The 27834-nt window shown below is 62.2% G+C and overlaps 1 protein-coding gene across 3 annotated transcripts; it reads left to right on the forward strand.

Moving 5' to 3' along the window:
- Window positions 1–2736: 2736 nt before the first annotated feature.
- Window positions 2737–27649, forward strand: CACNG3 (calcium voltage-gated channel auxiliary subunit gamma 3). 3 transcript variants are annotated; one of them, XM_064389991.1, is made up of 5 exons: window positions 2737–3044; window positions 4053–4246; window positions 23264–23347; window positions 24990–25130; window positions 26222–27649. In XM_064389991.1, the coding sequence occupies exons 2-5, from the start codon at window positions 4063–4065 to the stop codon at window positions 26731–26733; spliced, it is 921 nt and encodes a 306-aa protein (XP_064246061.1). In that variant the 5' UTR covers window positions 2737–3044; window positions 4053–4062; the 3' UTR covers window positions 26734–27649. The 3 variants fall into 3 exon arrangements, with proteins under 3 accessions (XP_064246061.1, XP_064246062.1, XP_064246060.1); XM_064389992.1 differs by lacking the exon at window positions 2737–3044 and having other exon boundaries at window positions 3784–4246; window positions 26222–26468; window positions 26592–27649; XM_064389990.1 differs by lacking the exon at window positions 2737–3044 and having other exon boundaries at window positions 3795–4246.
- The last annotated feature ends 185 nt before the right edge of the window (window positions 27650–27834 follow it).

Here is a 27834-nt window from a genome sequence, read left to right on the forward strand (position 1 = left end):
CCTCGTGGCTCAGCGTGGTCCGGCTGGACCTGACTGCAGAATGGGTTTAATCCTCTGCTATTTGTTCTTTTATTGCTTCTGGGCTACCTCTGCCCACAGCTGCCTTTGATCGCGGTCCGTCCCGTGCAGACGCTCCCTGCGCAGGCTGCTCTGTCTGACCTTGGGAAGGATTCTCTGCGGGGAGCTGGGGGCTGCTGGCCGCGGAACGGCTCTGGGGGCCCTGGGGCACTGCCGTGGTGCTGCTCCATCCCTTCCCATCTCCTCTGCTGGTTTTGTCTGCCCAGGGAGCCAGAGGATCATGGAATCGGTTTGGAAATGCTCCCTGAGCCCATCAGCAGCTCCTGCAGCACTGCCAGGGCCACACTGACCACGATCCTGTGTGCCACACCTGCACGGCTTTTAAACCCCCCCAGCTGCGGGGACTCTACCACTCGGCAGCCCTTTCAGTGAAGAAATGCTCCCAAATATCCAGTTTAAACCTCCCCTGCTGCCAGTCGAGGCTGTTTCCCCCTGTCCTGTCCCTTCTTCCCTGGAGAAGGGACTGAGCCCCACTGGCTGCACCCCCTGGCAGGGAGTCAGAGTCAGCACAGAGGGGGAAAATGCTGGAGAAATGTCACAAGTGTGGGCACAATCCCCCGGATCTGGGCACCAGCTGCTGCCAGAGTGGTCGCCCAGGCCCGGAAGATGCTGGCCCACGCACGGCCACCCCTGCTCCCCCAGCATCTCCAAGAATAAAGAGGCTTAATCAGAATGGATCCTGTTCCTCCCCTGCTATTTATATTGCTGCTCAACTGTCGGAAATCCAGCAGGGAGAGCAGAGCTGGTGGGGGATTGCTCGAGCTTGCACGGAGCAGCTCGTGCCGTGGCCCTGCCCTGTGGCACGTGTGGCACGGCTGGCACCCCTGGCAGCTCACCACGCAGGGACAGCCCAGCCTCACCCCTGGAGTCCTGCTGCAGCCAGGGGATCGCAGCCAGGCTCCCAAAGTGGTGCAGATATAAATAATCCCCTCGTAGGAGTGGGCAAGGATGAACACATGTGCCCGAGGCTCTGGAGTCCTTATCCCCCCGCAGCCCCCGGGAGCAGGAGAATGCAGCGAGGGCTGGGCAGGGCTGGAGCCTCTCCCTGCATCGCTAATGACCCAAACTCGCCTTGCCTCAGCCTCTCTTCCTTCAAGGAAAAACCTAATCCAGCTAGGGATTATTCTGACTACTTACTTCCTGTCGCTTTGCCAGCTTCAATGCAGCAGAGCTTTCATCGCTGGATTTGGGAGGACAAAGCCTCACTGATCTCGGGTTAGGACATTTTTGCCTGCAAGGACAGCTTTTTTCTTGCAAGAGTTGTACGATCTTTGCAGTGTGGGCTGAGTTTTTGATTTGTTTCAACTTTGCCCAGCGCAGTAGGGTCCAGGTCCAGGAGCAGGAGGATGATGATGGACAGGGCAGGGAACAGGAGGAGGTGATGAGCTGGAGCTGGAGCTGGGGCTGGGGCTGGAGCTGGGGCTGGAGCTGGAGCAGGAGCAGGCCAGGCTGCCCTGGTCGGGGTGCCAGGCTGTGACCCTGCACTTTGAGTTGCAGAGCAGGACACCAGGGTCACCAAATTCCCATTGGTCCCAAAGCTTAGCGAAGCCCGGGGGAGGCCAGAGCTCCCAGCTCGCTCCTGGAGCTGCCACCCCACTCACGGAGCAGCGAGAGGGGTGCAGGGCTGTCCCCACCTCCAGCCCCACAGGGGCCAAACACGATCTGACACGGACTTTGCTTCTGTTTGAGCTCGCTTTGTTCAAAGCCTAGGAAACGGTACATGTGCACTCTGCTCACACCTACACACGCTGTGTTAAAATAACACAATTAAGGCTGCAAGATCCCCCACTCACAGCGCAATTTGCAGCCCCTCAGCTGTGGGAGGCTGATATCTTTGCAGCCTCTGCGCAGCCGGGGCCGGGCGGGCGCTGCTGACGGGGCCGGGCAGGGGCGGCGGGGCTGGCAGGAGCGGGTGCCACCCGGCAGCTGTGCCACAGAGCCTGGCCGTGCCCGGCCGTGCCCCGAGCCACCTGCCTGGTGCCCGCGGGACTGCTCAGGGCTTTGGGAAAACCACCAAGAGGAACTTTTTACACAGGCTGGCAATGACAGGGCAGGAGGGAATTGTTATAGATTAAAAGAGAGATTCGTGTTGGATATCAGGAGGAAATTCTTCCCTGGGAGGCTGGCACAGGGTGCCCAGAGCAGCTGTGGCTGCCCCTGGATCCTTGGCAGTGCCCAGGCCAGACTGGACAGGGCTTGGAGCAGCCTGGGACAGTGGGAGGTGTCCCTGCCATGGCAGGGGTGGCACTGGGTGGGATTTAGGATTCCTTCCACCCCAAACCATTCTGGGTTCTGTGATTCTGTGCCCAGTGCAGCCATGCCCAGGGCTCATCCCGGTGTCCAGTCTGTGACACCGAGGTGTGCCCTGGGAACCGACCTGTGCCTCTGCCAGTGCCACTCCCCAAAACCGAGAAGCCACAACCCCTCCTCAAAAACACCCGAAGACCCCCTGAGCTGCAGGGGGGTGCTGCTGACCCCAGCCCCTGGCTCCCCATGCCGGCACTCCTCAGAGGGCTGTGTCCCCCCCAGCTGCCGGCTCTGGCACTCTGCAGATGGAAGCGCTGGGGAGCAGGAGCCGGTGCTGTGCGCCCGGAGAGCCTGGGCAGAGCTGCACCGCCTCCAGCCTGCGCTGGGAGCGGGCACGGGGCCCGTGGGGAAGCAGGGGATGAGGCAGGGTGCTCCGCAGCCAGGAGCCAGCGGGAGGCTGGGCAGGGACGCGGCGGGGCAGCAATCAGCGCGCCCTGCCTGGGGAGCCGCACAAACCGTGATTGCAGCTCGAGCTGCCACTTAATTCCCGCATTCTTAATTTCTCAGCACCTTCATAATTCTCTGTTTGCCTTTTTGGAGTAAATAACTAGTATTTCCATGTGAGTGCATGCAGATGAGGGCTGGGAAGCGCACGGCACCGTGTAAATCAGCCGCTTCCCCGTCTCAGCGTGGCCCTTCCAGAACCGTGAATTCCAGAGGTAAGTGAGTTCTGGAAAGGTCGCGTGAGTCAGGGCTCACCCAGCCGGCTGAGGGATGTGCCAGGGAGATGAGGAGACGGCGGGAGGGAGAGGGCAGGGGGGTAACTGCTGGGAATGGCGCAGGAGCGCTTTGAGGGTGCGAGGGACGCTCCGGCTGGAGCAGCTCCAGCGCAGGGGAGAAACCCCGGTTTGCCGGGGCCGGGACAGCTCCGTGCAGCGTGGGCAGGCGCTGTGCCCCCCTGGGCTCCGCTGTGTGCCCCCGGCCCCTCGTCCCGGTGCCAGCAGTGCCCGGTACCGGTGCAGCAGCTCAGGCACCGAGCTGGGGGGGCTCAGGGAACCGAGCGGCCCCGTGCCGGGGCTGGTGACTGTCCCTGGCACTTCCAGGGGATTTCCGCCCGGCCCGTGTTCCAGGGCAGTCCCGCTCCGCTCCCGCAATCCCGGTGGTCCCGGGGGCGGTCCCGGCACCCAGCGGTGCGATCCCCCCGCCCAGCCCGGGTTTTCTTGCAGGGTCTCTCTCCCCTTCTCGCGGGGCAGTCCCGACCCCAGCATCCCGGGGTGGGGTTCCCGGGGCACTCGCGGTCCCCGCCCAGCGCCGGCACCCCGGGGTGGCTTTCCCGTCCCGGTGCCCGTGCCCGCGGTGCCGGCCGGGGGGAGCGGGCGGGGGGCGGTGTCCCGGCGGCGCAGCCCCCCGCGGGTCCCGCCCCCCGCTGCCCCCCGCCCCCGCCGCCCCCCGCCGCTGCCTTGGCCGGGCGGCGCGGGGGAGGCGCCGGGAGAGGCGGCGGGAGCGCACGGCGGAGCCGCTCCGCCGGGCTGGGCTGCTGCGCTGCGCTGCGCTCGGGCCATGCCGGCCGGGCTCCCCGGGGCCGGGCCGCCCCGCTCCGCGCCGCCGCGGGGGCCCGGCTCTCCGCCGCCCGCGGGGGCATGAGGCGGCGGGCGGCGGGCGGCGGCGCCGGCCCTTCCCCTGCGAGCCGCCGCCGGAGGATGAAGCAGCATGAGGATGTGTGACAGAGGCGTCCAGATGCTCGTCACCACGGTGGGAGCCTTCGCAGCCTTCAGCCTGATGACCATCGCCGTGGGCACCGACTACTGGCTCTACTCGCGCGGCGTGTGCAGGACTAAGTCCATGAGCGACAACGACACGAGCCGCAAGAACGAGGAGGTGATGACCCACTCGGGGCTCTGGAGGACGTGCTGCCTGGAAGGTACCGACCCCCGCGGCCCCAAAACTTCGGGGGAAGGGTTGCATCGCGGGACCCCCCACCCCAGATCCGGGCCCCCGGCGAGCGGCGCATCCCCGGCCGTGCGAGCATCCCCGGCCCGGCGGCCCCGCCGCCGCCGTCCGCACCCCTCCCGGGCACTCGCGGTGGCACCGGCTGGAGCCTGGGGGGGCCGGGGGCAGCGGCTCTGCGCTCCCCCCGCGCTGGGCAGCGGCGCTGGCGGACGCGCTGTGCCCTCCCGGGCTGAGGGGCCACAGGTCCCTCTCCTGAGCAGGGATGCGGAGTGAGAGGCCCGCGGCCGCTCTCCCTCTCCGAGGCTCCGCCGGCCCCGCGGAGATGTCCCTGGCACCGGGGGGAACCCGGCGCTTCCATCACCGAGCCCAGCGCCAGCGCCAGCCCTTTCCCTGCCAGCAGCGTGGCTGCTGCTGCCCCCGGGCTGGGCAGTGCCACAGCGGGGCTGCCCAGCACGGCTGCCCCTGGCCGAGCTCCGCCTGCCCGGCCTCGCCCCGCTGCTTCCCCGCAGCAGCGCCTGCCTGGCGAGGCCCCGCGGCTGCCGCCCCCCTGCAGCACAGGCCACCCTTTGGGGCAGTTGTGCCCCAGAGCTGCTGGTCGGGGTGTTCCCGAGCAGCCACAGGCTGTGGTTAGGGATGGGCTTTGGCAGAGCCGGGTGCTGGTACCTGCGCAGCAATAAATGGCCGATGGCATCACCCTGGGCCCTCACTTTGGCGGTGAGGGGCAGCAGAGGGTGTCCTGTGTGCCCAGGGGACCCTGCCCCCCTGCCCTGAGCGGCCCTGGCCGTGCTGGCCGCCCCAGCCCCGGGGGCAGGCGCTGAGCTGCTCCTCCACGTTGGAAAGTTCTCGGTGAGTCACGGATGCAGAAATACCCTGTCTGCTCTGCTGCTCGGTCCTGAGCCCGCTGAAGTCAGTCGGAGCTTTCTTATTGATTCAAGGAGGGTTTGGATCATGCTCTAATTCCATAATAAATAATTTGAGATAATCTGTCTCCCCTCTTGGGCTGAGGGAGCCAAGGAGTCAGGAGCCAGGGCTGTGAAAGATGGGATCACTGGAGGCATGAGTAATATCCAAAATTCTTTGGTTTGCTACCTGTATTTTTTTTTTCCAGCCAATGTTTCATGTTTCCCTCACTGTGATCAATCACTGCTTTGGAAGGAGCCAGAGAGGCCCCTCTGCCCTGGGCACAGCTCACTGGGGAAAGGGCCTGGCAGTGCCAGGGCAGAGCTCAGAGCTGGATCCTCCAGCCTGAGCCTGGCACGGGGCAGGGAGAGCAGGGCACGGGCTGAGCCCTCCCTGTTCCACATCCTGCCCCGCGCTGGTGCTCCGGGAGCTGCGGGAGGGGAGTGGGGTGGACCGGACCGGACCGGACCGGACCGGACCGGACCGTGCGGGGCTCGGCCGTACCTGCGGCACCCCCGGCCTCGTGCGGGGCCCGGCTCCGCATCCCGCGCCGTGCGGGGACAGGGACGGTCCCAGCCCGTGTCCGGGGGATGCGGGGCTGTGATGGTGCTGGGGGGACGCGCTGGGGCTGCTTATCCCCTTCCCGAATTCTGCAGGGGAAGGCGCCCCGCAGGCTGTTAACCCGTGCGGTGCCGGCAAGGGAACGCTTCCCGGTGAGCCGCGCAGGGCTCAGGAGCCGTGCGGGGGAAGGAGCGTGCTGGGCCGGGGCTGAGCGGCCCCGCAGCCCGGGCAGCGCTGGGGGCACGGCCCGCACCCGCTGCGTGCGGAATTGCGATTGCTGCCGCAGGGCCTCGCTGCTCCCTGCTGCCCTGTGCAGGATCCCTGCTCCCTGTGCAGGATCCCTGCTGCCCTGTGCAGGATCCCTGCTGCCCTGTGCAGGATCCCTGCTCCCTGTGCAGGATCCCTGCTTCCTGTGCAGGATCCCTGCTGCCCTGTGCAGGATCCCTGCTGCCCTGTGCAGGATCCCTGCTCCCTGTGCAGGATCCCTGCTCCCTGTGCAGGATCCCTGCTTCCTGTGCAGGATCCCTGCTGCCCTGTGCAGGATCCCTGCTGCCCTGTGCAGGATCCCTGCTCCCTGTGCAGGATCCCTGCTGCCCTGTGCAGGATCCCTGCTCCCTGTGCAGGATCCCTGCTCCCTGTGCAGGATCCCTGCTCCCTGCTGCCCTGTGCGCTCGCTGTGGGGCCGGGCAGGGACCGAGGCTCCATCCCCGCTCCGGGACCCGGCCCGGTCTGTCGCTGCTCCCGCGGTGCACAAACGCTTCCAGCACCGAGCGGAGCTCCCTGCCCCTCGGGAGCCGCCTCGGCCCTGAACTTTCGGCCGCCAGCCGGGGCAGGAATCGCGCGTGGAGCCGCCGGGGCCCGGCCGGGCTCAGCCCCGGGAGCAGCCCCGAGCATCCCCGGCACGGCAGCGCCTGCGTGGGAGCCAGCGCCACGTGAGCGTCACAAGCCCTGGGGCGAGAGCGACAAATGCTGAATGGAGCCGCCGCAGACCCGAGGAGAGCCGCCCACGCTGGGAAACACGAATTAGCGTTGAGTCAGTAGCTGAGCCGGGCAGGTGCTCCCAGCCTGCCGGGACCTGCCTTTGCTGCTGGTTTTGCTCTTGCAGCGTGTGGACACTCTGTAGGTGTCCCCGTGTGTCCAGCTCAGTGTGAGCGGCGCTGGCCGCTGTGTGTCCCCGGGGCTGGCCCAGTGTCACCTGTCCTGTGTGCCCGCGGTGTCACCGGGAAGGGAGGGAAGCACACGGCGCCTTGGGCAGAGAGCTGAACTTGAGAAATCGCTGCTCAGGCTAGTGGTGCTTTCAAGAAAGTAACAGAACTTTGGTTTTCATCAAACTTAATTAAATTCAGCACCATTAAATGCAGCATCATTAAATGCGGGGAGGCTCCGGGTCCTCCCTGCTGCGTGGTGTAGATTGGGACTGGCTCCATGGCATCATGCGGATCTGAAACAGGCAGAAGGAGCAGGAGGATTTGGCCAAGGCTGCTCAAAATACCATATTTTAAGGCAATGTGGTACTTTTCCTTTCCTCCTTCATTTCCCTCATCAGAATAAAGTGCTCTGTCATTTCTGGAGGAGGCCAAGCGTTGCTCTGCCTGCCTCCCTCACAGAGGATGCTCAGCATCCTGCACTCCTCTGGGGTGGAGTGTGGGGTGCTTTGCAGGGGACACGGACACCTCATGTCCCAGAGCTGTCCTTCGGCTGAGCTGTCCCCCCTGGGCCCATCCTCCCCCTCCAGTGTCCCCCGGACCAGCTCCAGCACAGCCTTTGCCAGAGGCAGCTCCTCCCTGCAGAGCCCCGGGGAGCTCTCAGGGCTGGTCCTTTGGGATGATCCTGTCTGGATTTACACACAGCATTGCAGGAGCCACCAGCTGACCCCGCAGCCCCCAGGACCCTGCCCAGTCCTTCCTGCAGCTCCTGCAGCTCCTGCAGCCCCGTGGAGGTGGTGTCACTCCTGCAGGCTGCACCCAGGGTGAGCAGCCGTGTCCCTGGGCTGGGGGTTCCCCTGGGGAGCCCGTGAGCTCCTCCAGCTCCCCCTGAGCACAAGAAACAATCCCAGGTACTGGGTCTGCCCCAGCCACGAGGGCTGTCTGTCCTTGGGCTGCCTGCTGTGAGTCTGGCTGCTCGCTGGGGTCACCAAGCCCCTCACGGGGAGTCCCCACAGGCGTGGGACCCCCAGCCCCAACTGGAACTCGCTGTCCTGGTTCCTCACTCGCAGTCCTTGGGGCTGGCTGCATAGGGATGGCCATGGCTGAATGAGCCCGAGGTACTGAGCTGCCCAAATCTGCCTGGCCCACCTCCCTCACTCCTCAGCATTCCCATCACTCTTTTCTCTGCCATTTCCCTGGTTTACTCCCAATTATTTCATGTTTTATTCAATACTCTCAATGAAGACGTTGCCGTAGCCCAGCTCTGTCCTCGGCACAGGCAATCCTGTGCACGAGCATCCCCTGGATGGAGGGACTGACTGTCCCTGGGAGCTCCCAGCCCCGGTAATAAAGCACTGTTGATTCTGCATAATACAGGTCTTTAAGTTCTTCAGCAGAGCTAAATCAAATACCCTGTGGAACTCCTAAATGTATTATGTTACTGACTTCCTTTATCAACTGAATTTATCGCTATATCAGGAAAAATGTATGAAGTTTGATAAATCTGTTTTCCACGAGGCTGTTTGACATTTGCCTCCTCCTCCGTTCCCACCTCTGCTAGCCCACGGGCAGTGCTGGGGACACAGCTGCCCATGGCATCACTCCTGGCACTGAACCAGCTTCCCCCTTCTTCTAGAAACCCAGCAGATGCCAAGGTTTATTAAAATCCATTTCAGATCTTCAGAAGCCTTCTCAGCCCGTTCTCTGGGTGCTCCTGGGAGGAAGTGCTCTGGTCCTCCCGGCTCCATGTTTACATTTGCAGCGCTGTTTGGCATCCCCACTCCTGCCAGAGCCTGTTTGTCTCCACGTACAGAGCAGAAGTGTCTGATGAATAAATAAGCATGTGTCACTTGTGCTCCATGACTGACAGCTGCACTGTCATGATCCAGTCGTGGTTTACACGTCAGGGAAGCTGCTTCCAACACAGTGACAGAACTGCTCCTTGTTTTGCCTTGACCTTTCAGCTGCAGATTTATTCTCACTGCTCCCATCAGCTCCTCTACTTGTGCGTGGCCTGCTGCTTCTCATATCAAAGTGCCTGATTTTGAATTTTTTAATTCAGTTTCCCATCCCTCTTTTCCAGTGGGCCCGGCAGGGGTGTGAGGTGCAGGAAAGCACCTGCCCTTGCTCCTGAGTTTCCATTTATCTGTTGGTTGTGTCCTGGCTGGTTTTGGCTCCGCTGAGCTGAGCTGGGTCACAGTGAAGGCATTAAATCGGGCTGGAAGCCGCTGCCCTGGCTGGGCACCAGCTCTTCCCCCGCCTCCAGCTCCTCTCAGCCCTCTGAGGGAGGCCAAGCAGAGAATTTCCCCAAGGTGACAGCAAGATTGTTTCTGTTAGCGAGTTATTATCTTTAATTTTTAAAAGCGCCAAGCAAATGTCCCTGAGATTGCAATCACCCATGATGGAGCACTTTTTCTCGCTTTCATTACGGGCAGGTATTTAAGGAGCTGCTCATCCTGTTCCTGTGTCTGGTCAATGGCTGTGATGGATTCTCATCCCCACCCCAACGTGCCACTGCTCAGTGGGGCCCGCTCCAGCTCCGTGCCAGTGCTGCTGATGGTGTGGGGCTGCCAGGCCACGCTGACCATGCTGACAATGCTGACCACACTGACCACTCTGACCACACTGACCACACTGACCACACTGACCACTCTGACCACACTGACCACACTGACCACTCTGACCACACTGACCAGTCTGACCACACTGACCACACTGACCATTCTGACCACACTGACTGTGCTGACCATGCTGAACTGACCATGCTGACCACACTGACCACGCTGACCATGCTGACCACACTGACCACCCTGCCCAGCACCCCTGGCGTGGCTCCCACAGTGCCCCAGCCATGGCTCTGCCCAGGGCTGGCAGGGATGGGCAGGGGAGCACAGGGGGCTGTCAGCCGGGGCTGGAGGGGATGGAGGGGCAGGGCTGCCCGTGCAGCCAGGCAGGGCTGGGGGTGGTGGGAAGGGGTGTTTGCTCTTTGTTTCCTGAGGGCTGGGGGATGTTGAGTTTTCCTGTGTGATGGAAACACAGGATGTGATGGAGGCACCTAAGGAGAGCTGAGGGATGAAGGTGGAGAGGAGCAGTTACCTGTTTGGGACTGCCTGATGGGATCACCAGGCTGCAGCTTAACCCAGTGAGACTTCCCATCAGAACAGGCTGGAGCAGGGACAGGCAGCCCTGGCACTGCTGTCACACAGCACCAAACGCGTGCCCTGTGCAGGGTCACCCACAGCACCCAGGCACAGCCTCGGCTTCAGGGAATCCCTGAGCCTCGCCCTGGTGGAGATGTACTGGATAAAAGTGAATTACTGTCCTCTAATGGAGATGGAAATGAGGCTGGCCGGACCCTCAGGCTGCTCCAGACCCATCTTCTCGTGGCACACGGCCAAATGCCACGAGTCATAAGAACCCTTCTGGGCACAGAGGGGCTCGTGCCCCTGCCAGCTGGCACCGTGGCTGGAGCAGCCGTGCCTGCAGCTCCCGGGCTGGCTGGAGAGTGTCCGGGGAGGAGCCGTGCCTCAGCTCCTGGCACCAGCCCTGCTTCGAGCCCAGGGTGCAAAATTCCCCCTCCTGGGACGCTGCGGTGTTTTCTGGGCAAAACCCCTGACTTGTGGGGCGGGTTAAAGAGCCGGTTCCCTCTGCCTGCGAGCAGCACGTGATGAGTAAAAGGCTGTGAACAGCTCAGAAGCAGGCATTTTACTGCTGCATAGGCGTGGTGCAGAGCCTGTCATCTCCGGAGCTGTTCCCGTGTAATAGAGGTGGAAGGCTGAATTTGAATGAGGCTCGAGTGGTTTTTTTCCCGTGCAAGGTCACTGGCTCCACGCCGGCTGTAAATAATTAGGGATGGCTGCCGAAGGCTCCCGGCGTGGGGCTGCGGGCAGCCGTGCTGTGGGGATGGCTGCGGATCCTCGGGCTCCCAGCGAGGTGGGCACTGGCCAGGAGGTGCCAGCGATGGCTTTTGGCCAGGGAGCGATGCCCGGCTCCACTGCCAGGAGCTGCGTGGCCTTTGGTGAATCCCTTCCCTCAGCAGGAGTTTTGCCTTTTGGAAGGTGAAGCGGGATGCGTGGGGCAGTCCCGCGGGGTGATGCCATCCGTGCCCCTGGCACAGCCCCCGGGCACTGCTCAGGGGACAGGCCAGGTGTGGAGAGCTGTCACTCTCTGCTGCCTGCGGCGAGCTGAGCTGAGCATTAACCCCGCTCAGGGCTCCTCGCCGCTCCGGGGCTCCTGTTCACATGGGTTCCACCATGGATTTTTAATGAACAGTGCGCGCTTCACAAACAGACTGTAATCTCCTTTTTCGGGAAAATCAAAACCGGCCTTAAATTTACATAAATGCACTAATCGGTGGGCGTGGGGGTTGCTGGGCTGCTGCCCGAGGGGTCCCGCTGGGCAGGGGGCTCTCCCTGCCTCGCCTGCTGCCGGGCACCCCCTGCCACCGACAGCAGCGCCGGCAGCCGGGACAGCTCAGGGGGAAAGGCACCAGTCCTGAGTGCCCGCAGAGTGCCCGCAGGGAGATGGGAGGGCGTGGGGAGGGTCCTGCCCACTGCCCGCTGCCTTTCCAGAGCCCTTTTCCAGGGCTGCCCGGCTCTGCAGCTGGGCTCCAGCACCTCCAACACCTCCAACACCTCCCACCCTCGTCAGCCTGTGGCGTGACCCTCGGAAGGAGATCCCCGAGGCTGGTGGATGCACTTTGGGTCAGTGCTCGGTGTGGAGGTGGGGGTTCCACGCCTCTCCTGGGGGCTCCCGGCTGGGTTGGCTGTGCTCATGGGCTCTGCTCCCGAGGTTTTGGGGAGCTTTCCTCGGGGTGAGGAGCTGCTTGCCCCGCGCAGTCCCAGGCGGGCTGTGAGGAGCGCAGCAGCTCCAGATAAGGGCTGTGATTAAGGGGACACGGCGGTGCCGAGCGATGACAGCGCCGGGCTGGCAGCGGGTGGCTGTCCCTCGGGTGTGCGTGCTGCCAGCCCTGCGGCCGGAGGAGGCTCCGAGGAGGGCAGGGGCTGCATCCCGCGCCCGGACCAGTCACCCAGCCCCGGGAGCTCCGCCTGGCCCGGCTCGGGGCCAGCCCGGGCACCGGGGCTGCTGCGAGTGTCCCCGTTCCGCAGCGCTGCCAGTGCCGGCCTCTGCCTGCGGCAGGATGGAACTGGCTTCGGGATCGTCCAGGTCAGGGCACGCCGCCGCTCGGGGCTGTCCTGGGCCCCTTGGTGCCTCCAAACAGTGCGGGGGTCTGAGACCCTGTGGCACACGGATCTGAGACCCTGTGGCGCAGAGGAGGAGTGCAGGGTGCTCTGGCTGTGGCTCCTGTCCCTCCTGGGTGTGCCAGGACCCCTGGGCTCCTCTCGGCCCCCGAGCACTGCAGGAACCCCTCAGTGCCTGCTCAGTGCCGAGCACTTCTGGGCTTTTCACAGCCCAGGCAGGGCAGGGATGGTGCCTGCCGAGCCGGCGACAGGCTGTGATGGTTTTCTCAGATATCGCCTGTTTCTTATCTCCTGACAGCACGATGTAAAGACAAATCTCGTGCTGCTGGGCAGCAGAGGGAGGCTGAGCTGGCGCGGTGCCGGGTCCCAGGGATGGTGCTGTGTAATCACTCGGTGCTGTGGGAATGCCAGGGTGGCAGGAAGGGCAGTGGGCAGGTCTGGGAGCAGTCAGTCCCGGCTGCCATCCTGTCACCCCAGGGCTCTGAGTGTTTGCTGTCTGCCAAGTGGTTTGTACTGAAGGAGGAGAATTGAGGTGGACAGGAGCCCCGGGGTGGGGACAGGCACAGGGGGGACGTGTGACCTCCCAGCCTTAATGGGGGACGCTGAACACTCATAGGGATGTTGGCATTGGTCATACATCCTGTGGGACTGTGGTGAGCAAAGGTGGTGTTTGAGGGTGACATTTGTGTTCATGCCTCTCAGATGGTCACATTTCCAATCTCAGTGGTGTTTTGGTAATTGTCCCCTAATTCTGCCTTTAATCTCAGTTTGTGCCTGGAATCACGAGGGGAGGGGAGAGCACCCCAGACAGACTGCCAACAAGCAATGGCCCTTTTGAGATGTGCCTGATTTAACTCTCTAAAATCAGCCTTGCCTTGTGCTGCTGCCATTGTCATCAAGCAGCTCGTGCCCTGAACTTGCCTGGCCCCAGGGTTGGCACCTCCACCCCCCTGGGGAGCCTGGGCTCCCTCCTGACGTGGAGCAGGAGCCCTGCAGGCTCCGGTGATGCTCAGCTGGGTGTTAAACACCAGCTCCTGTGTGACACCTCAGCACCCCCGGGGGCATCGCAGCGCCGTCACCGAGCGCTGCGCCTGCCCTGCCCGGGAAAGTCGCTGTCACCTGCCCCGGAGCCCTGTGACTGCCGGGGGCTGTCCCTGCCTCAGCCCGGCTGTGTGTCCGGCCAGCGGGACTGTCACTCCTGCCGGGACCTCGGCAGCCGTGCCAAGCCCTGCATCAGCCTGGCTCGGCCCGGCAGCTGTGCCAGCGGGCCGGGCGGGGCCGGGCCGGGCCGGGGGCTGCTCCAGGGGGGCACGGGCTGCTGGCCTGCCCGCCGCGCTGCTCGGGGGCTGCCAGCCTCTGCCGGCCCCGGGGCTCCTTGTCCCCGTGCTGGGAGAGCCTCTGTCGCTCCTCAGCACTCCAGCCGAGGATGAACGTGCTCGCTGTGCCCCAGTCCCTGGCCTTGTCCCCAGCGTGAGAGGCTGCAGGATCGGAGCGGTCGTGCCTTGCATCGGCAGCAGGGGAGCGGCAGCGGGAGTGAGACCTGAGCCGGGGGCTGCGGGAGCGGGGCCGCTGCTCTGCCCGTCAGCGGGACAGATGGGGGGTCCTGGGGGGCGGCGGGGCGAGCAGCTCCCGGCAGCTCAGCCCTGCCCGCGGGGCCGGTGCGGCCGGCTGAGCCCGGTGCCTGCCCGCCAGCCCCCGCCGGGCCCCCAGCCCCGTCTGCCGGGGACAGCTCTGGGCCTTGGGCACACGAGCTCAGGCACCCTTCAGAAATCACTGCTCCGTCAGTGTGAGCCCGTTCGGGGCGAGGGAAGTCTCCCTGCAGGCAGCCGAAGCAGAACGTCGCTGGCGGCTCGGGGGGGCTGAGCCCCGCTGGCGGCGCGGCCGGGCTGTGACAGCAGCGTCACCTCCCGCGCACAGCCTTGCCAGGGCTGTGAAATCCCCGGCTCCAGCTGAGCACCCAACGCGAGCAGATGCTCGTGATCTGCATCTCTGCAGCGCTGCCCTTCCCGCCTGTAAACTGGGGAGAGCAGAATCGTGGAGCTGTGCAAGGGTTTGGGTTGGGAGGGACCTTCAGGGTATTCACTGCCACCCCTGCCATGGCAGGGACACCTCCCACTGCCCCAGGCTGCTCCCAGCCCTGTGCAGCCTGGCCTGGGCATTGCCAGGACCCAGGGGCACCCCCAGGAGCAGGGGGAGCCCTCGTGATGAGCGGGTGGAGCTGCTGGGCTGCAGCTGGGACGGAGCCATCAAAGGCGGCTGCAGGCACTGCCCTCCCTGCAGGGGTGTGTGCTGCAGGCTGGGGGCAACGCCACGGACCCTGGGCACGATCCAGAGCTGAAAACAGGGCACTAAAACCGCAGGGGCAGCCCCAGGTGAGGGCCAGGGGCCCGGTGGAACTCCTCTGTGCCTGGGAGCGATGGCAGAGCAGCACCAGGATGTGCTCTCCGTGGTTCCGTGCAGAGGAGGAGGATGGAAAGCCTCGGGTGAGTGCTGAAGCTCTCTGCTGCCACCCGTCCCGGGCCTTTCACGCCTTTCTCCTCCTCCTCTCGCTGGCTCCCGAAGGGCAGAGCCCAGGAGCTGGGCTTGTCTGGGCTTGTCTGGGCTTGTATGGCGTTTGCAATGGCAGGGCCAGGCAGAATTGGGGCTGTTTAAAAGCTCAGGTGTTTCCTAGCAAAGGATTTTGTGCTGTGAGCCAGGTTTGGGCAGCTGGGGAAGGTTCAATGGCCAGGGTGATGCTGTGAGTGGCTCAGGGAGCACGGAGCAGCCGGGCCAGCTCTGACCCCGTGGAGCAGCTCTGGAGCCAGGAGCAGGTCCTGCTGCCTGGGCTGGAGGGTGCAGCGTGGGCAGGGACACCACGGCCTCAGCCGGAGGAGCCAGGGGCTGCCCGAGGCAGGGCAGTGTTGCAGCTGGAGCACTGCTGCTGTGTGCTGGGTGCTGTGGAATCCCTGTGTGAGGGACGAGATGCACCCTGCCCTGTCACTGCCAGGCAGGGAGCCTGTGCCAGTGCAGGAGTGCCAGGTGCTCCCAAACAGGGCAGGGAGGGCGTGGAACACCCTGGGAGTGCTCTGGGTCTCTGGGCAGCTCTAAAGGGCAGCTTGTATTTCATGGATGGGGAAGACGAGGTTGGCGTCGCTCACTGGCTCACCAGCAAAGTTCTCTCCTGATGCTCCGTCTGCAGGAGAGTTCCTTCTTGTTCTCCCAAAAAAGCCCCGAGTGAGACTGCGGTGCTACTCCTGAGCACCGCCCTGCCCACCTGGGGCGCTGCAGCCGCTCCCGGGGCTCTTCCCTCCCGCAGATGGCGCGGAGGCTGCCCCGGCGGGCAGCAGCTCCATCGGGCCGGGCTGGCTGCTCCGAGCGGCCCGAGCCAGCCCGGCCCCGCCGGGCGAGCCCGCAGGGCGGGGGGCTCTGCCCGGGGGGCTCTGCCCGCCCCTCCCTCCTGGCACAATGCCCGCTGCCCTCCTGCAGCAAAGAGGCTGCGATGGAGCCAGGCCCTTCTAACACTTCAGCTGAGAACTTCAGATATTTATGCCTGCAAGATGTGACAGAAGCACAGATATATTTTAAAAAAGGCAGGTGCTGGAGTGGCAGTCGTGTATTTGAACTTCAAATACTTGCCTTCAAATCCGTGCTATAAAAGAGGAAGAACGTAATAAATTTAATATCACTTTTTCAGGGAAAACAACCTGCCGAGCCTCCTCCCAGGCTAAATGTGCTTTAAAGATTGACTGTGCAGCTGTAATAACTATTGATGAACTGTAAACATGAAAAGATCTCCCTGCTCCCGGCCTGTCAGGAGCATTAGGGTGGAAATGCTCTGTGCTCCGCTCTGCCATGACTCACCCAGGCAAATGTGTTTATTTGTAAAGATCCTTATTTCAGAAATACTGACCTTTTTAATGCCGCGTGCAGCGAGCTCAGAAATTCCAAATTGCCTTTTGGCGACTGGCTCCTCTCGCTGCAGCTCTGACAGTGCTTTTCATGGCCATTTACATATTTTTAGCCTGGATATTCTGCACCGTGGGGCTCCTTGGCAGAATGATTTGGTTTTTGCAGCCCTGGGCCTGCAGTGCTGGGCTGAGGTCAGGCTGTGCTGAGGGCACGGGGGGGCTCACTGCCCACCAGGCTCCCCTGGCACCCCCCAGCCTCTGCCCTGGCACCTCCCCATCCTCTCTTCATGGGATGGAGTCAGTAACATCTTCCTTCAAACAGGGACTGTGGTGTTGATCACAAATGTAAGCAGCTGCTTCACCTTGAAACAGGGAATATTGAGGGTGGCAGGCCCTGGCACAGGGTGCCCAGAGCAGCTGTGGCTGCCCCTGGATCCCTGGCAGTGCCCAGGCCAGGCTGGACAGGGCTGGGAGCAGCCTGGGACAGTGGAAGATGTCCCTGCCATGGAGGGCTGGCACTGGGTGGGCTTTGAGGTCCCTTCTAGCCCAGGCCACTCTGGAATCCTGCGATGATTCCATGAATAAATGTGTTTTTCCAGGCTGCTGTACACACCAGGATGTCCCTGCTGGCCCCACGCTGTCACCTGCCGGGCTCTGTGCCTGTCACTGTCACTGCCCAGCCTGCTGCTGGCTGCCCCAAAGGAGTGTGAGCAGACTGTCACTCCGTGCCAGTGGCTGTCCCCTTGTGCCACCAGGTGCCAGCCCCTGCCCTGGAGCAGCAGTGGGGCTGCAGGGCGGGCAGAGCAGTGCCTCAGCCTCCCTTCCCTTCCCTTCCCTTCCCTTCCCTTCCCTTCCCTTCCCTTCCCTTCCCTTCCCTTCCCTTCCCTTCCCTTCCCTTCCCTTCCCTTCCCTTCCCTTCCCTTCCCTTCCCTTCCCTTCCCTTCCCTTCCCTTCCCTTCCCTTCCCTTCCCTTCCCTTCCCTTCCCTTCCCTTCCCTTCCCTTCCCTTCCCTTCCCTTCCCTTCCCTTCCCTTCCCTTCGCTTCCCTTCCCTCCCCTCCCCTCCCAGGGTGGCTCGGCGGCCCCTGCGGCCCCGGGAGGAGGGAGCACAGTGGCAGGGATGTGCAGAGTGAGCAGTGCCGTGGCTGTGATCAGTTCTTGAGCCTTCCTGGGCCTGTGCCTAGCGCTGCTCGTTGTTTGGTGGCGGGCGGTGGCACTGCTCCTTTCTGTGCTGCTGCTCAGCCCAGAGCTCTGGGAAGGACGTTTTGATGCTTTTCCTCTGCTTCTTCCAGCCTTTATCGGCGCTCTGCCACTCCAAGTCGCTGATTTATATTCGGAGTTATGAATATCTCCTTTCTTCTCTTTGTTGGGCCTGCTTTTATTTTTATAGCTGTTTGCTTATTAGCCAGGCAGTTTCTAAAGCAGAGCAAACTCCCGTCATGGTGATGAGTTTTCGGGCAAAACACTCTTAAATCATTCTCTGTGCACAGTTGTGCTTTTATGCTCAAATCCATTCTCCTAAGTGATTTGGCTTATAATTGTTTTGTGCTCTGTGAATCGACCTCTCGAAGCACCAGGAGTCTGAGCTGGTGCCTCGGACCTGCCTCTGTGTGCCCATAAGAAACATAATCAAGCCATGATTGCTTGGACTTGGGCAGCAACTAGTTTTTAATTCTGTGATCCATTCCCCTTCAGCTGTCAACACGGAGTCGAAAATAGCACTCCCCTGTGCTGGATGCCACGCTTCACAGCTATGAAATTGTCATTTATAGGTTTTTAGAAATTCAGAGGACATTTTAATACCGGTGAAGTGAAACCTCCAGCTCCCCATCACCATGCAGCTTCTCTCCTCCTTGGTATAAATAGGTGCTTAAGCAGCCTGGGGATGATCTGGCCCTGCCGAGCTCGGGGTGGGAGCAGACACCCGAGCACCCACCCCCCAGATCCCCTTGGGCTGAGTTCTGGCAGGTCCTTGTTTCACCAGAGGATCCCAGCTTTTACACTCGTGGTTTTCTTGGTGCCAGCTGGGCAGATTTTGTCCCCAGTGTTCTGGACATGAAACTTGTGGGTCCAGCTCACTGCTATCAATGAGTGTGTCTGGATCTCTGTAATTATCCAGCTGGATAATGGGATCATGGAGTCATGGAATGGCTTGGGTTGGAAGAGACCCTAAAGACCAGGCACTCGTGCCAGGCTTGGGCTGGCAGCTTCTGGCAGCTCTGGCCAGCCCTTGGAGCGGGGAAAGGGGAGGAGGGGGATGAGCCCGAGCCCCCTCTGCCAAAGGGGCACAGAGCTCCCACCCCGCAGGACAGAGCCCCTTCCCACACCCTGCTGGACAAGGATGTGGGATCCAGGAATCTCCCAGAGCTGGGCTGCTGCCCCTGTTACCTTCAGCCAGAGAGGAGCTGGAAGGCAAACCCTTCCCAGGGGCTGATCAATTAACCCAGGTAAATCTGAAATGTTCATCAGACAGGGAGAGCAGGACCCAGGCCCCGGGCTCTGGGCTCAGCTGGCCAGCCCTCCTGCCCTGCCCCATCTCTTGCCATCAATGCCTCCAAGCAGGCAAACAAACCGAAGATCATGATTTTTTTATATAATTGCCAGAATTGTATTAATTTAAACAGATAAACTCAATCAGTGAAGCTCATTAATTTCTAGCACATGGCTTATTTACGCCAATTCCGGCTGCTCCAGCACTCATTGCGCTCTCATAGGAATGTCAATTACCTTTTAAAATAAAAATCAATGTTTATCCCCTGTTAAAGATAAAACATGAAATGATTTCCTTGGACATGCTGCTGAGTGCTCTGCTCCCCAGCGTGATCCCAGCGTTGGCAGCTGCTGCCCATGGGGGAAGCAGAGAAGGGGCCACGCCGAGCCCCTGCACCCGCCGGGGCCCTGCTCCTCCTGCCCCAGCCCAGCGCCGTCCCAGGAGCGGGGAGCTCTCCTGCCATGAGCTCCAGCAGTGTGGAGGGGCAGAGGGAGGAAGGCTGGGAGGATGCAGGGAGGAAGGAAGCTCCGGAGAGCGTGGGGGGAGCCCCTGGAAGCGGCTCCAGAGTGTTACCTGATTACTTTTCTAATGAGAAAAAATGAGAAAACCCTCAGAGCAAAGGGCTGGAAATTACCCATCAGCTGCAAACTTTTTTTTTCCTCCTCTATTATTCAGAATTGTTTTGCTTTTCTGAACTGCCTTGTGTAGGTTGCACCAACCCCACAGATTCCAGAATGGGAGATGATGAGTCACTGTCAAAATGTAGATTTTTTTTTCCCTTTTTTTCCATTTAACACTGCTGAGGGAGTGAAGTCCCTGTGCCACGCGCCGAGCGCTGGCAGGAGCTCCCAGCCCACCCGTGGTGTGAGCGCCAAGCTGTGCTCGCCGTGTCCCCCTGGGGATGCCCAGCCCGGGCACCTCCTGCTCCCCACAGCCGGCAGCCCCGGGCTGCTCAGGCTCTGTCCCTGCCAGGCGTGTGCTCAGGCGTGTGCTCAGGCGTGTGCTCAGGCATGTTCTCAGGCGTGTGCTCAGGCGTGTGCTCAGGCGTGTGCTCAGGCGTGTGCTCAGGCGTGTGCTCAGGCATGTTCTCAGGCGTGTGCTCAGGTGTGTGTTCAGGTGTGTGCTCAGGTGTGTGCTCAGGCGTGTGCTCAGGCTCTGTCCCTGCCAGGTGTGTGCTCAGGCGTGTTCTCAGGCGTGTGCTCAGGCGTGTGCTCAGGTGTGTGCTCAGGCGTGTGCTCAGGCTCTGTCCCTGCCAGGTGTGTGCTCAGGCGTGTTCTCAGGCGTGTGCTCAGGCGTGTGCTCAGGTGTGTGCTCAGGCGTGTGCTCAGGCGTGTGCTCAGGCTCTGTCCCTGCCAGGTGTGTGCTCAGGCGTGTGCTCAGGCGTGTGCTCAGGCGTGTGCTCAGGCTCTGTCCCTGCCAGGTGTGTGCTCAGGCGTGTTCTCAGGCGTGTGCTCAGGCGTGTGCTCAGGTGTGTGCTCAGGCGTGTGCTCAGGCGTGTGCTCAGGCTCTGTCCCTGCCAGGTGTGTGCTCAGGCGTGTGCTCAGGCGTGTGCTCAGGCGTGTGCTCAGGCTCTGTCCCTGCCAGGTGTGTGCTCAGGCGTGTGCTCAGGCGTGTGCTCAGGCGTGTGCTCAGGTGTGTGCTCAGGCTCTGTCCCTGCCAGGCGTGTGCTCAGGCATGTTCTCAGGCGTGTGCTCAGGTGTGTGCTCAGGCATGTGTTCAGGCATGTGCTCAGGCGTGTTCTCAGGCATGTTCTCAGGTGTGTGCTCAGGTGTGTGCTCACACCGGGCTCTGCTCACAGCCACAGCCCAGCCACCTCTGCTGCCTCCTCGCTCCTGCATTCCTTTCATCTGACTTGGGTTTTTTCCACTGGTGGGGTTTTTTTAAAATATATAAAAAGAGGGAAAAATGTCCTTCGGAACAGGCGTATCTGTGTAGGTGCCTCTGCTCAGGCACAAGCCACCACCGCAGCGAGGGGGAGAGGGTGTGAAATGCAGACGGAGCCAGATCCCTCCCGAGCCGGGGGAGCTGCTGTGGGGCTGCTGGGGCCCAGGGACAGCTCAGTCCTGCCGAGGAGGAGGAGGAGGAGGATTCCTCCCCCTGCCAGGTGTTGAGGGGCCCAGGGCCAGCAGGGCTGGGGGCTCTCGGGCTCTGCCTTCCCTCGCCCTCCTGGGCTCGGGGCCAGCAGGAACGGTCTGAGGGGTCACAGAGCTGCTGGGCTGGCCAGGACAGCTCCCCTGGCTCCCCAAGGCTTCCTGGCCTGGTGGAGAACAGCCCCTGAACCCAGCTCCAGCTCCAGGGGCTGCTCAGTGCTGCGGATCAGGGCTGCAGTACCCCACCAGCCTTCTCTGCTCCTCTGCGCTGCTCTGTGCCTGTGAACTCGGGCTGTGTGAAAAGCTGGTGATGCAGGAGACAAACAATGTGCTGGGGGGTGGCTGAGACCCCCCAGAGCCTTCCCCAGGGCCACCGGAGCTGCTCGGTGTCACCCCCTGAGCCCTGTGCAGGGGCCAAGCCAGCACAGAGCCCAGGCCCGGAGCTCTGCAGGCTCCCAGCAGGGACCTTGTGCAAAGAGCCCCAGGATGCCTTGCAGAGCCTGGAGCTGGGGAAGGGAAGGAACACGGATGAATTCCTCTCCATCTCTCCAAGCATCTGGGAGGTGGGTGGGAGGTAAAAAAAGATGAGCCCTGAAGTTTTAATTCCTCGGAGATATTTAGGTATCTTGCTCTTGTTACTCAGGGAGTGCAGAGCCTGAGCATCTCTGGGGCTGTGCAGCAGGCTCCTTCCTACCCCAGCCCTCCCCAGCTCAGCTCCGACCTCTGCCTCTCCAAAATATTAATTTTCCAGCTCCGGAGAACTTAGACCATAATGACCTGCCACTTCCCCCAGATGGATTCAGTGCAACACTGTCCTTAGGAAGGCCATTAGTGGAAACCACAACTTGGGAGATAACTCACTCGGATTTATCAGCAGGAGCAGAGAGCTGAGGGCTGGAATGTGACCTTGACTCCTGGCTGAGCCACTGCCAGGGGAGCAAGGAATTTTGTTCTCATTTGAGAGTGGTCTCAGCTCATCCTCCTCAGCCCGAGTCTTCCTTTGCACACACCAGTGGCACCCAGAATGGTCCCTGGAAAACCGTTCCACCAGATGAAAAGTAATGAGATTTTAATACCCTAACTGGAGCTCTTCAGCCTCCTGGCTCGTCGGGCTGGGATCGATATTCTTGGCTGTATTTCCACCACTGCAAACCTATTTCCCTCACAGGCCCCTCCCCGTCCCCCCGGCCCTCCCTGGGGAGAGGGGCTCTGACAGGAAAACAACCTGAGATCAAATCAATTAATTGCCTCTGCATGTGCCGATAAGGGCGGAGCGGGAGCCCGGCGGTACCGCGGAGCAGGGGGGGAGAACAGGCCCTGCTGGGGCTGGGGGAGCACGGACCCTGCTGGGGCTGGGGGAGCACGGACCCTGCTGGGGCTGGGGGAGCACGGACCCTGCCCGGGGCTGGGGGAGAACAGGCCCTGCTGGGGCTGGGGGAGAACAGGCCCTGCTGGGGCTGGGGGAGCACGGACCCTGCTGGGGCTGGGGGAGCACGGAGCCTGCCCGGGGCTGGGGGAGCACGGAGCCTGCCCGGGGCTGTGCCAGCTCTCGGGGCACACCCGGGGGCTGGGGAGGCGTTGGCAGGGACTGCGAGTGCCCAGAGGCGGTAGCAGGGCCAGGGCACGGCCCTGGGGCACATCCCGGTGTCCCTTAGCCCGGCCCGGCTGCAGCGCGGGGATGGAGCTCATGGAGCTGCCTCGGGGGACAGGGACGGGGGCTGGGGGTGTGACACCCGGCCCTGGGGGCTGCTGGGGGCTGTGTGCCAGCCAGACCGAGAGCTGCCTCGCCCGTCCTGGGGCCGCTTCCAGCCGCAGCTCCCGGGGCAGCATTCCCTCCCTGGGCAGCACCTCGGAGGTCAGAGGGGATTTTTGGGCTTGCAGCCTTGTTGCGGTGTGTGCTCGGAGCCTGAAGTTGTGTGTCAGGAGGCTCGGCATTGCCATGGCGACGGGCATCAGCTGCTGAGCAGAGGGAGTAAAGGAGACAAAATAAATGTCAGAGTGTGAGTGGGGCCGTGGAGCCGGGGCTGCCCCTGCCCCGGGCAGCCGGGCGTGCTCTCTGCCCGTGCTGCTCAGCCCAAGGCTGCACCCCGCTCTGGCAGGGCCTGATGGCTGCAGGGCAGAGGGACCCGTGGGGGCACAGCCTGCTGGCTCTGGGTACAGGGACAGGGTGGGTGGAAGCCCAGAGCTGGGAGGAGGAGGAAGAGGAGGAGGAGGAGGCTGTGCTGTGGAGCTGCTGTCCTCACCCTGCCCAGTGCATCCCCTTCTCCCACAGTTCCCAAAGCAGGCAGCAGGCAATTCTCCCTCGGGTGCTGTGTCTCCCTCTGGATGACAGCCTGCCTCCTCCAGAGCTGCATCTTCAGGCTCTGACTGATGCCTGTCGTGCTGCTCAGCTCCCCCGGGCACAGCCTGGGAGCGTGCAGGACACCCTGAGGCTGCCTTGTGCTGTCTGCAGCCCTGGTCCCTGGTGACACGTCCTCCTGCTGCCATGGCAGAGGGGACAGAGCCAGCACGACCTGAGCATGTGCTCTAGAGCCGGGATGCTGAGGGGCTGCCCTTCTGGGGATGCTGCAGTTCCTGCCACCCTCCGTGCCCCTTGCTGCTGCAGAGCAGTCCCACACCGTGCCTCAGTGTCCCCATTTAGAGCGTGAAGGCCCCCGGGCTGCTGCACGTCCTGGCCAGCAGGAGCTGAGCATTTCCTGGCTTTTGTCTCCCCAGGAACCTTCCGAGGAGTGTGCAAGAAAATCGACCACTTCCCTGAGGATGCAGACTACGAGCAAGACACGGCCGAGTACCTGCTCCGTGAGTCTGCTCTCACACCCCCGGCCCCTCACCCTGCAGGGCACCCCCTCCCTGTGCCCTGGTGTCACCCAGCGGGAGGCTGAGGGGTCACAGCCCCCCTGAGCAGCATCTGCACCCTCTGGGCTCCCCGAGCCTGGCCGTGCCACGCTGCAGTGCCCCGTGCTCATGGCACTGTGCTCATGGCACTCGCTGTGCCCTGTCCCCACGGCCAGTCCCAGCAGCTGCTGCCCAGCCTGAGTCTCTCGGTGCCCCCACGGGGCACTGGGACCCCACAGGGCCCAGGTGCAGCACAAGGGACATGTCTCCATGTCCCTGCTGGTGTCCCTGCTCCCCGAGCCTCCAGGCAGGCTGGGCTGGCTGGGAGAGCACGGAGCAGGTGCCAGGTGCTCTGCAGTGCCAGCCGAGCACAGGGACACAGAGGGGCTGAGCTGGCAGATTTCCTGGGAAAAGGGGGTCCTCCTGTCCCAGGGCCCAGCCAAGCTCCAGGGCAGAACCACAGACCTTCCCACAGCACCCCAGAACGGCCCGGGCTGGAAAAGCCCAGCCCAATCCACCTTCCCACATGGAAGGGACCTTAAAGCCCAGCCCAATCCACCTTCCCACATGGAAGGGACCTTAAAGCCCAGCCCAATCCACTTTCCCACATGGACCAGCTTCCAAAATGACAGTAGAGAGTAATGAATGCAGCAGATCACTACCTGCTGCACCAAAAATACACTGTGCCTTGGCTTGGGCTCTCATCCCTCCAATAGGGCCGTTATTAAAGCAGAGAAATACAGAGAAGCTCCATTAAAATTCCACTCCTGGGGGCTTTAAAATAGACTTTTTACTTTAAATGTGAGAGGGAGTGGGAGAACTTCAGCACTAATCTACTCAAAGTGCAAAGCCATTTCATTAAACTCGCTCTCCTCTCCACTGGGTGAGCAGAGATGTGGAAATTTGAGACTCCAGAGCAAGAAGTGGATGAGCAGCAGCTGGGTCAGTCGGGCTGGGCTGAGCAGCAGCCCATGGGCACGGGCCCCTCTCCCAGGATTCCTCCCAGCCCCAGCAGCTCAGGGAGTGCCAGGGCTGCTGCACGCCCCTGCTGCCTCTGGTTTGGCAATGCAGAGCTTGGGTGAGCCCTCAGCAGCCTGGCACACACGTGTGGCTCTGCGTGTCAGGGATGTCATCTGTGTCCAGCCTCTGTCACGGTGCCTGGCACACGCCCAGCTGAGGGGACAGTGTCCCAGGGCTGCAGGGCCACCCTCACCCAGCCTTGGCACTGCCCATGTTTCTGCTGGAAGAGGGGAAATTCAGGTGAGATATGCAGAAGGAATCCTTCCCTGGCAGGGTGGGCAGGCCCTGGCACAGGTGCCCAGAGCAGCTGGGGCTGCCCCCGGATCCCTGGCAGTGCTGGATGGGGGTTGGATCAAGCTGGGATGGTGGAAGGTGTCCCTGCCATGGCAAGAGGTGGCACTGGATGGGATTTAAGGTCCTTTCCAGCCCAAACCATTCCAGAGCTCTGGGACAAGCAGAGGATGCCGGGTGGGGACCGGTGCTGGGTCTCCCCCTCCATGCTGGCAGCACAAGGGGTGCCCTCGCACGGACCCTTCCCACGTGCAGGGGGTGCTGGGGCTGATGCTGCCCCTGTCCTGTCCCACAGGTGCAGTCAGAGCATCCAGCATCTTCCCCATCCTCAGCGTGGGGCTGCTGTTCTTCGGGGGGCTGTGCGTGGCCGCCAGCGAGTTCTACAAGAGCAAACACAACGTCATCCTCAGCGCCGGCATCTTCTTCGTCTCTGCAGGTAGGAGCTGCCAGGGGCTCCTGCGGCCCGGGGGACACGGGGAGCAGGGCTGGGCTGTGGGTCCTGCCAGGCTGTCAGCACTGAGAGACTCTGAGGTGTGAGAGCTGTTCCAGCCCTGTGGGAACATCCCCACAGAAGGGAAAAACTGTCAGGGGTCTCTGGCCACGGTCCCTGCGCCAGAGAGGGCTTCAAGTGCCCCCTGCCCTGCCTCGAGCAGAGCCCACGTGGGGGTACAGCCCAGGAGGGGCTCCCCAAGTGCAGCCATCCCCCTGGGGGTTACCAGACCCCGGCACAGGGACTGGGGGCTCTGCCCTCCACCCTGGACAGTCAGTGGGCACTGTGCCAGCAGCAGCAGGACCAGGCACAGGGGCTGCCACATGGAGATCACTCTCGGGGAGGCTGTTCCTGCTGGATTACTCATTCCTCTGTGCTGTTCCCCAACGCTTCCCCTGATTATCGCGTGACAATGTCTTTGTCTCAAGGAACCGCTCTATTTTGTGTTTTTCTTCTCCCCACAAAAAGACAAATGACTCTTCCTCCTTGGCTGGCAGGAGCTGCTGATGCAGATGAGAAAACAGCAGAGAGAACATAATTGATTCATTAAGTAAATCTGGGAATGCACCAGCCTCTCCCCAGCCTGCAGCACAGCTGGTGGGGCACAGGCTGCCCCTGTCCCGAACAAAGCCTCAGGACTCCACCAGAAATGGAGAGAGACGGAGCCATTCCAGCTTCCCTGTGCTCCCAGGGCCACGGCGAGCTGGCTTCATGCTGGGGGGATCCCCCTGCACCCCTCAGGCTGGCTCTGCTGCTGCACGACACAGCCAGGCTCCTGCATGCGCTGCTCAGCAAAGCAAAGCACAAGCAGCTCCTGAAATGTCCCTGTTCTAGAGAAAACAGTGATTATTCCTCCTTCCTGGGAACGTGTAAGGGACAAGTGTGTAAGGGAATATGAACGTGTCCTGGGAGATGGGCAGAGGTCTGCAAGGGGATTTGGTCTGTGTGCTGGCAGAGGGTTGGTGCCCCGTGGGGACACGTCCCCCCACCCACTCCTGGCTCTCAGGTGAGCGCCTGCCCCGCTTGTCCCCCTGCAGGTCTCAGCAACATCATCGGGATCATAGTCTACATCTCGGCCAACGCGGGGGACCCGGGCCAGAGCGACTCCAAGAAGAGCTACTCCTACGGCTGGTCCTTCTACTTCGGGGCGCTGTCCTTCATCATCGCCGAGATGGTGGGGGTGATCGCCGTGCACATGTACATCGAGAAGCACCGCCAGATCCGCGCCAGGTCGCACTCGGAGCTGCTGAAGAGGTCGGCCTTCACCCGCCTGCCCCCCTACAGGTACCGCTTCCGCCGGCGGTCCAGCTCCCGCTCCACCGAGCCCCGCTCCCGGGACATGTCGCCCATCAGCAAAGGGTTCAGCACCATCCCCTCCACCGACATCTCCATGTTCACCCTCTCCAGGGATCCCTCCAAGGTTACCATGGGGACGCTGCTCAACTCGGAGCGGGACCACGGTTTTTTACAGGTCCACAACTCCATCCCCAAAGAGTTCAAGGAGTCTTTGCACAACAACCCGGCCAACAGACGAACCACGCCGGTCTGAGGCGGGCTGGGCCGTGGGCAGGCTGCATGGCATCACCCTCGTGACGGTGTAACCTGTGAAACCCCGTTTTTAAGGACAAACCCGGAGGCTCCCCGTGCCCCTGCCCGCGGGGCTGGTTTTTCACTCCTGAAATGCCACTGGCCGGGCCAGGCCGCCGCGCTGCGGTGGGAGCGGGACCCCGGCGGGGAGGGGACAGGGCCGCGCTGGGACCCTGGCCCCGGCGCCCCGCGGACTGAGCGGGCTCCACCCCCGGGGCAGCGGCTTCCCGAGGTCTCCATCGTCCGTGTGATCATAAGCGCAGTGTTCCCATAGCTGTGTGTCCATGGAAATGCTGGCGGTAGCCCTGTCCGTGAGAACCCTTACCCGGTAGTTACGTCTCGGTGGAATCGCCTGGAAGTCCGGAGCTGGAAGCACTGAGCTAGTGCCGGAGCGATGCTTGTGTTCCGAACCCCTTTCCCTGTCGTGCTGGATGGAGTGCTCGGGCTGGGTTCCTCTATGGCGTTTCGTGCATGCATTAAATAGCTTGGAATTCAATTTTGTCATGTCGGGTTGGAAGAAACATCCTTTTGCAATTTTCTGTGGTCTCGAAAGGGCTTATTTCCTTCCCTCCTTCCCTTCTTCCCTCCTTCCTTCCCTCCCTCCCTCCCTCCCTCGAAAGGACTCAGGAGCAGAATTACTCCAGTGACTGGTAGCAAGTATCCAGCGTTTAATTCACCTCTAATGTTGCAAGAAAATGCATTACTTCCCTACAGTTGGTACACACGCAGTCAGAGATGACTGTCTGGGCACGGCCGAGGGGCAACGCGCGACCGTGGCGCTGCGGGAGCGGCCGCAGCCGCGTGCGGATGGGGTGAGATTCCCTAATGGCTGGGAGATCCACGAGAAAAACAATAAAATTGTCCAGTTTGGCAAGTTCCTTGGCTGAGTAGGTCACAGTGACCCCGCAGCGGGCACCGAGAGCGGCGCAGCGTGGCCGGCAGGAGGAGGAGGTCAGGCTGGGCTGCCACGAGCGCGTGAGCAGACGGAGGCTCGGCTCTGAACTCTCCCACTGGAGCAGAGCTCTAAGTGGAGGCAGTTCTGAAGCAGCTGGGCCGCGGTGAT

The sequence above is a fragment of the Passer domesticus genome, chromosome 15 (assembly GCF_036417665.1).
Source record: "Passer domesticus isolate bPasDom1 chromosome 15, bPasDom1.hap1, whole genome shotgun sequence".
Classification (NCBI taxonomy): domain Eukaryota; kingdom Metazoa; phylum Chordata; class Aves; order Passeriformes; family Passeridae; genus Passer; species Passer domesticus.

Bases quoted from the DNA above. Each gene is read 5' to 3' on its own strand.
- CACNG3 (XM_064389990.1), top strand. From the start codon at position 4,036: ATGAGGATGTGTGACAGAGGCGTCCAGATGCTCGTCACCACGGTGGGA. The intron at 23,348-24,989 runs GTGAGTCTGCTC...CCTGTCCCACAG, and splicing joins CACGGCCGAGTACCTGCTCC to GTGCAGTCAGAGCATCCAGC. The intron at 25,131-26,221 runs GTAGGAGCTGCC...GTCCCCCTGCAG, and splicing joins CATCTTCTTCGTCTCTGCAG to GTCTCAGCAACATCATCGGG.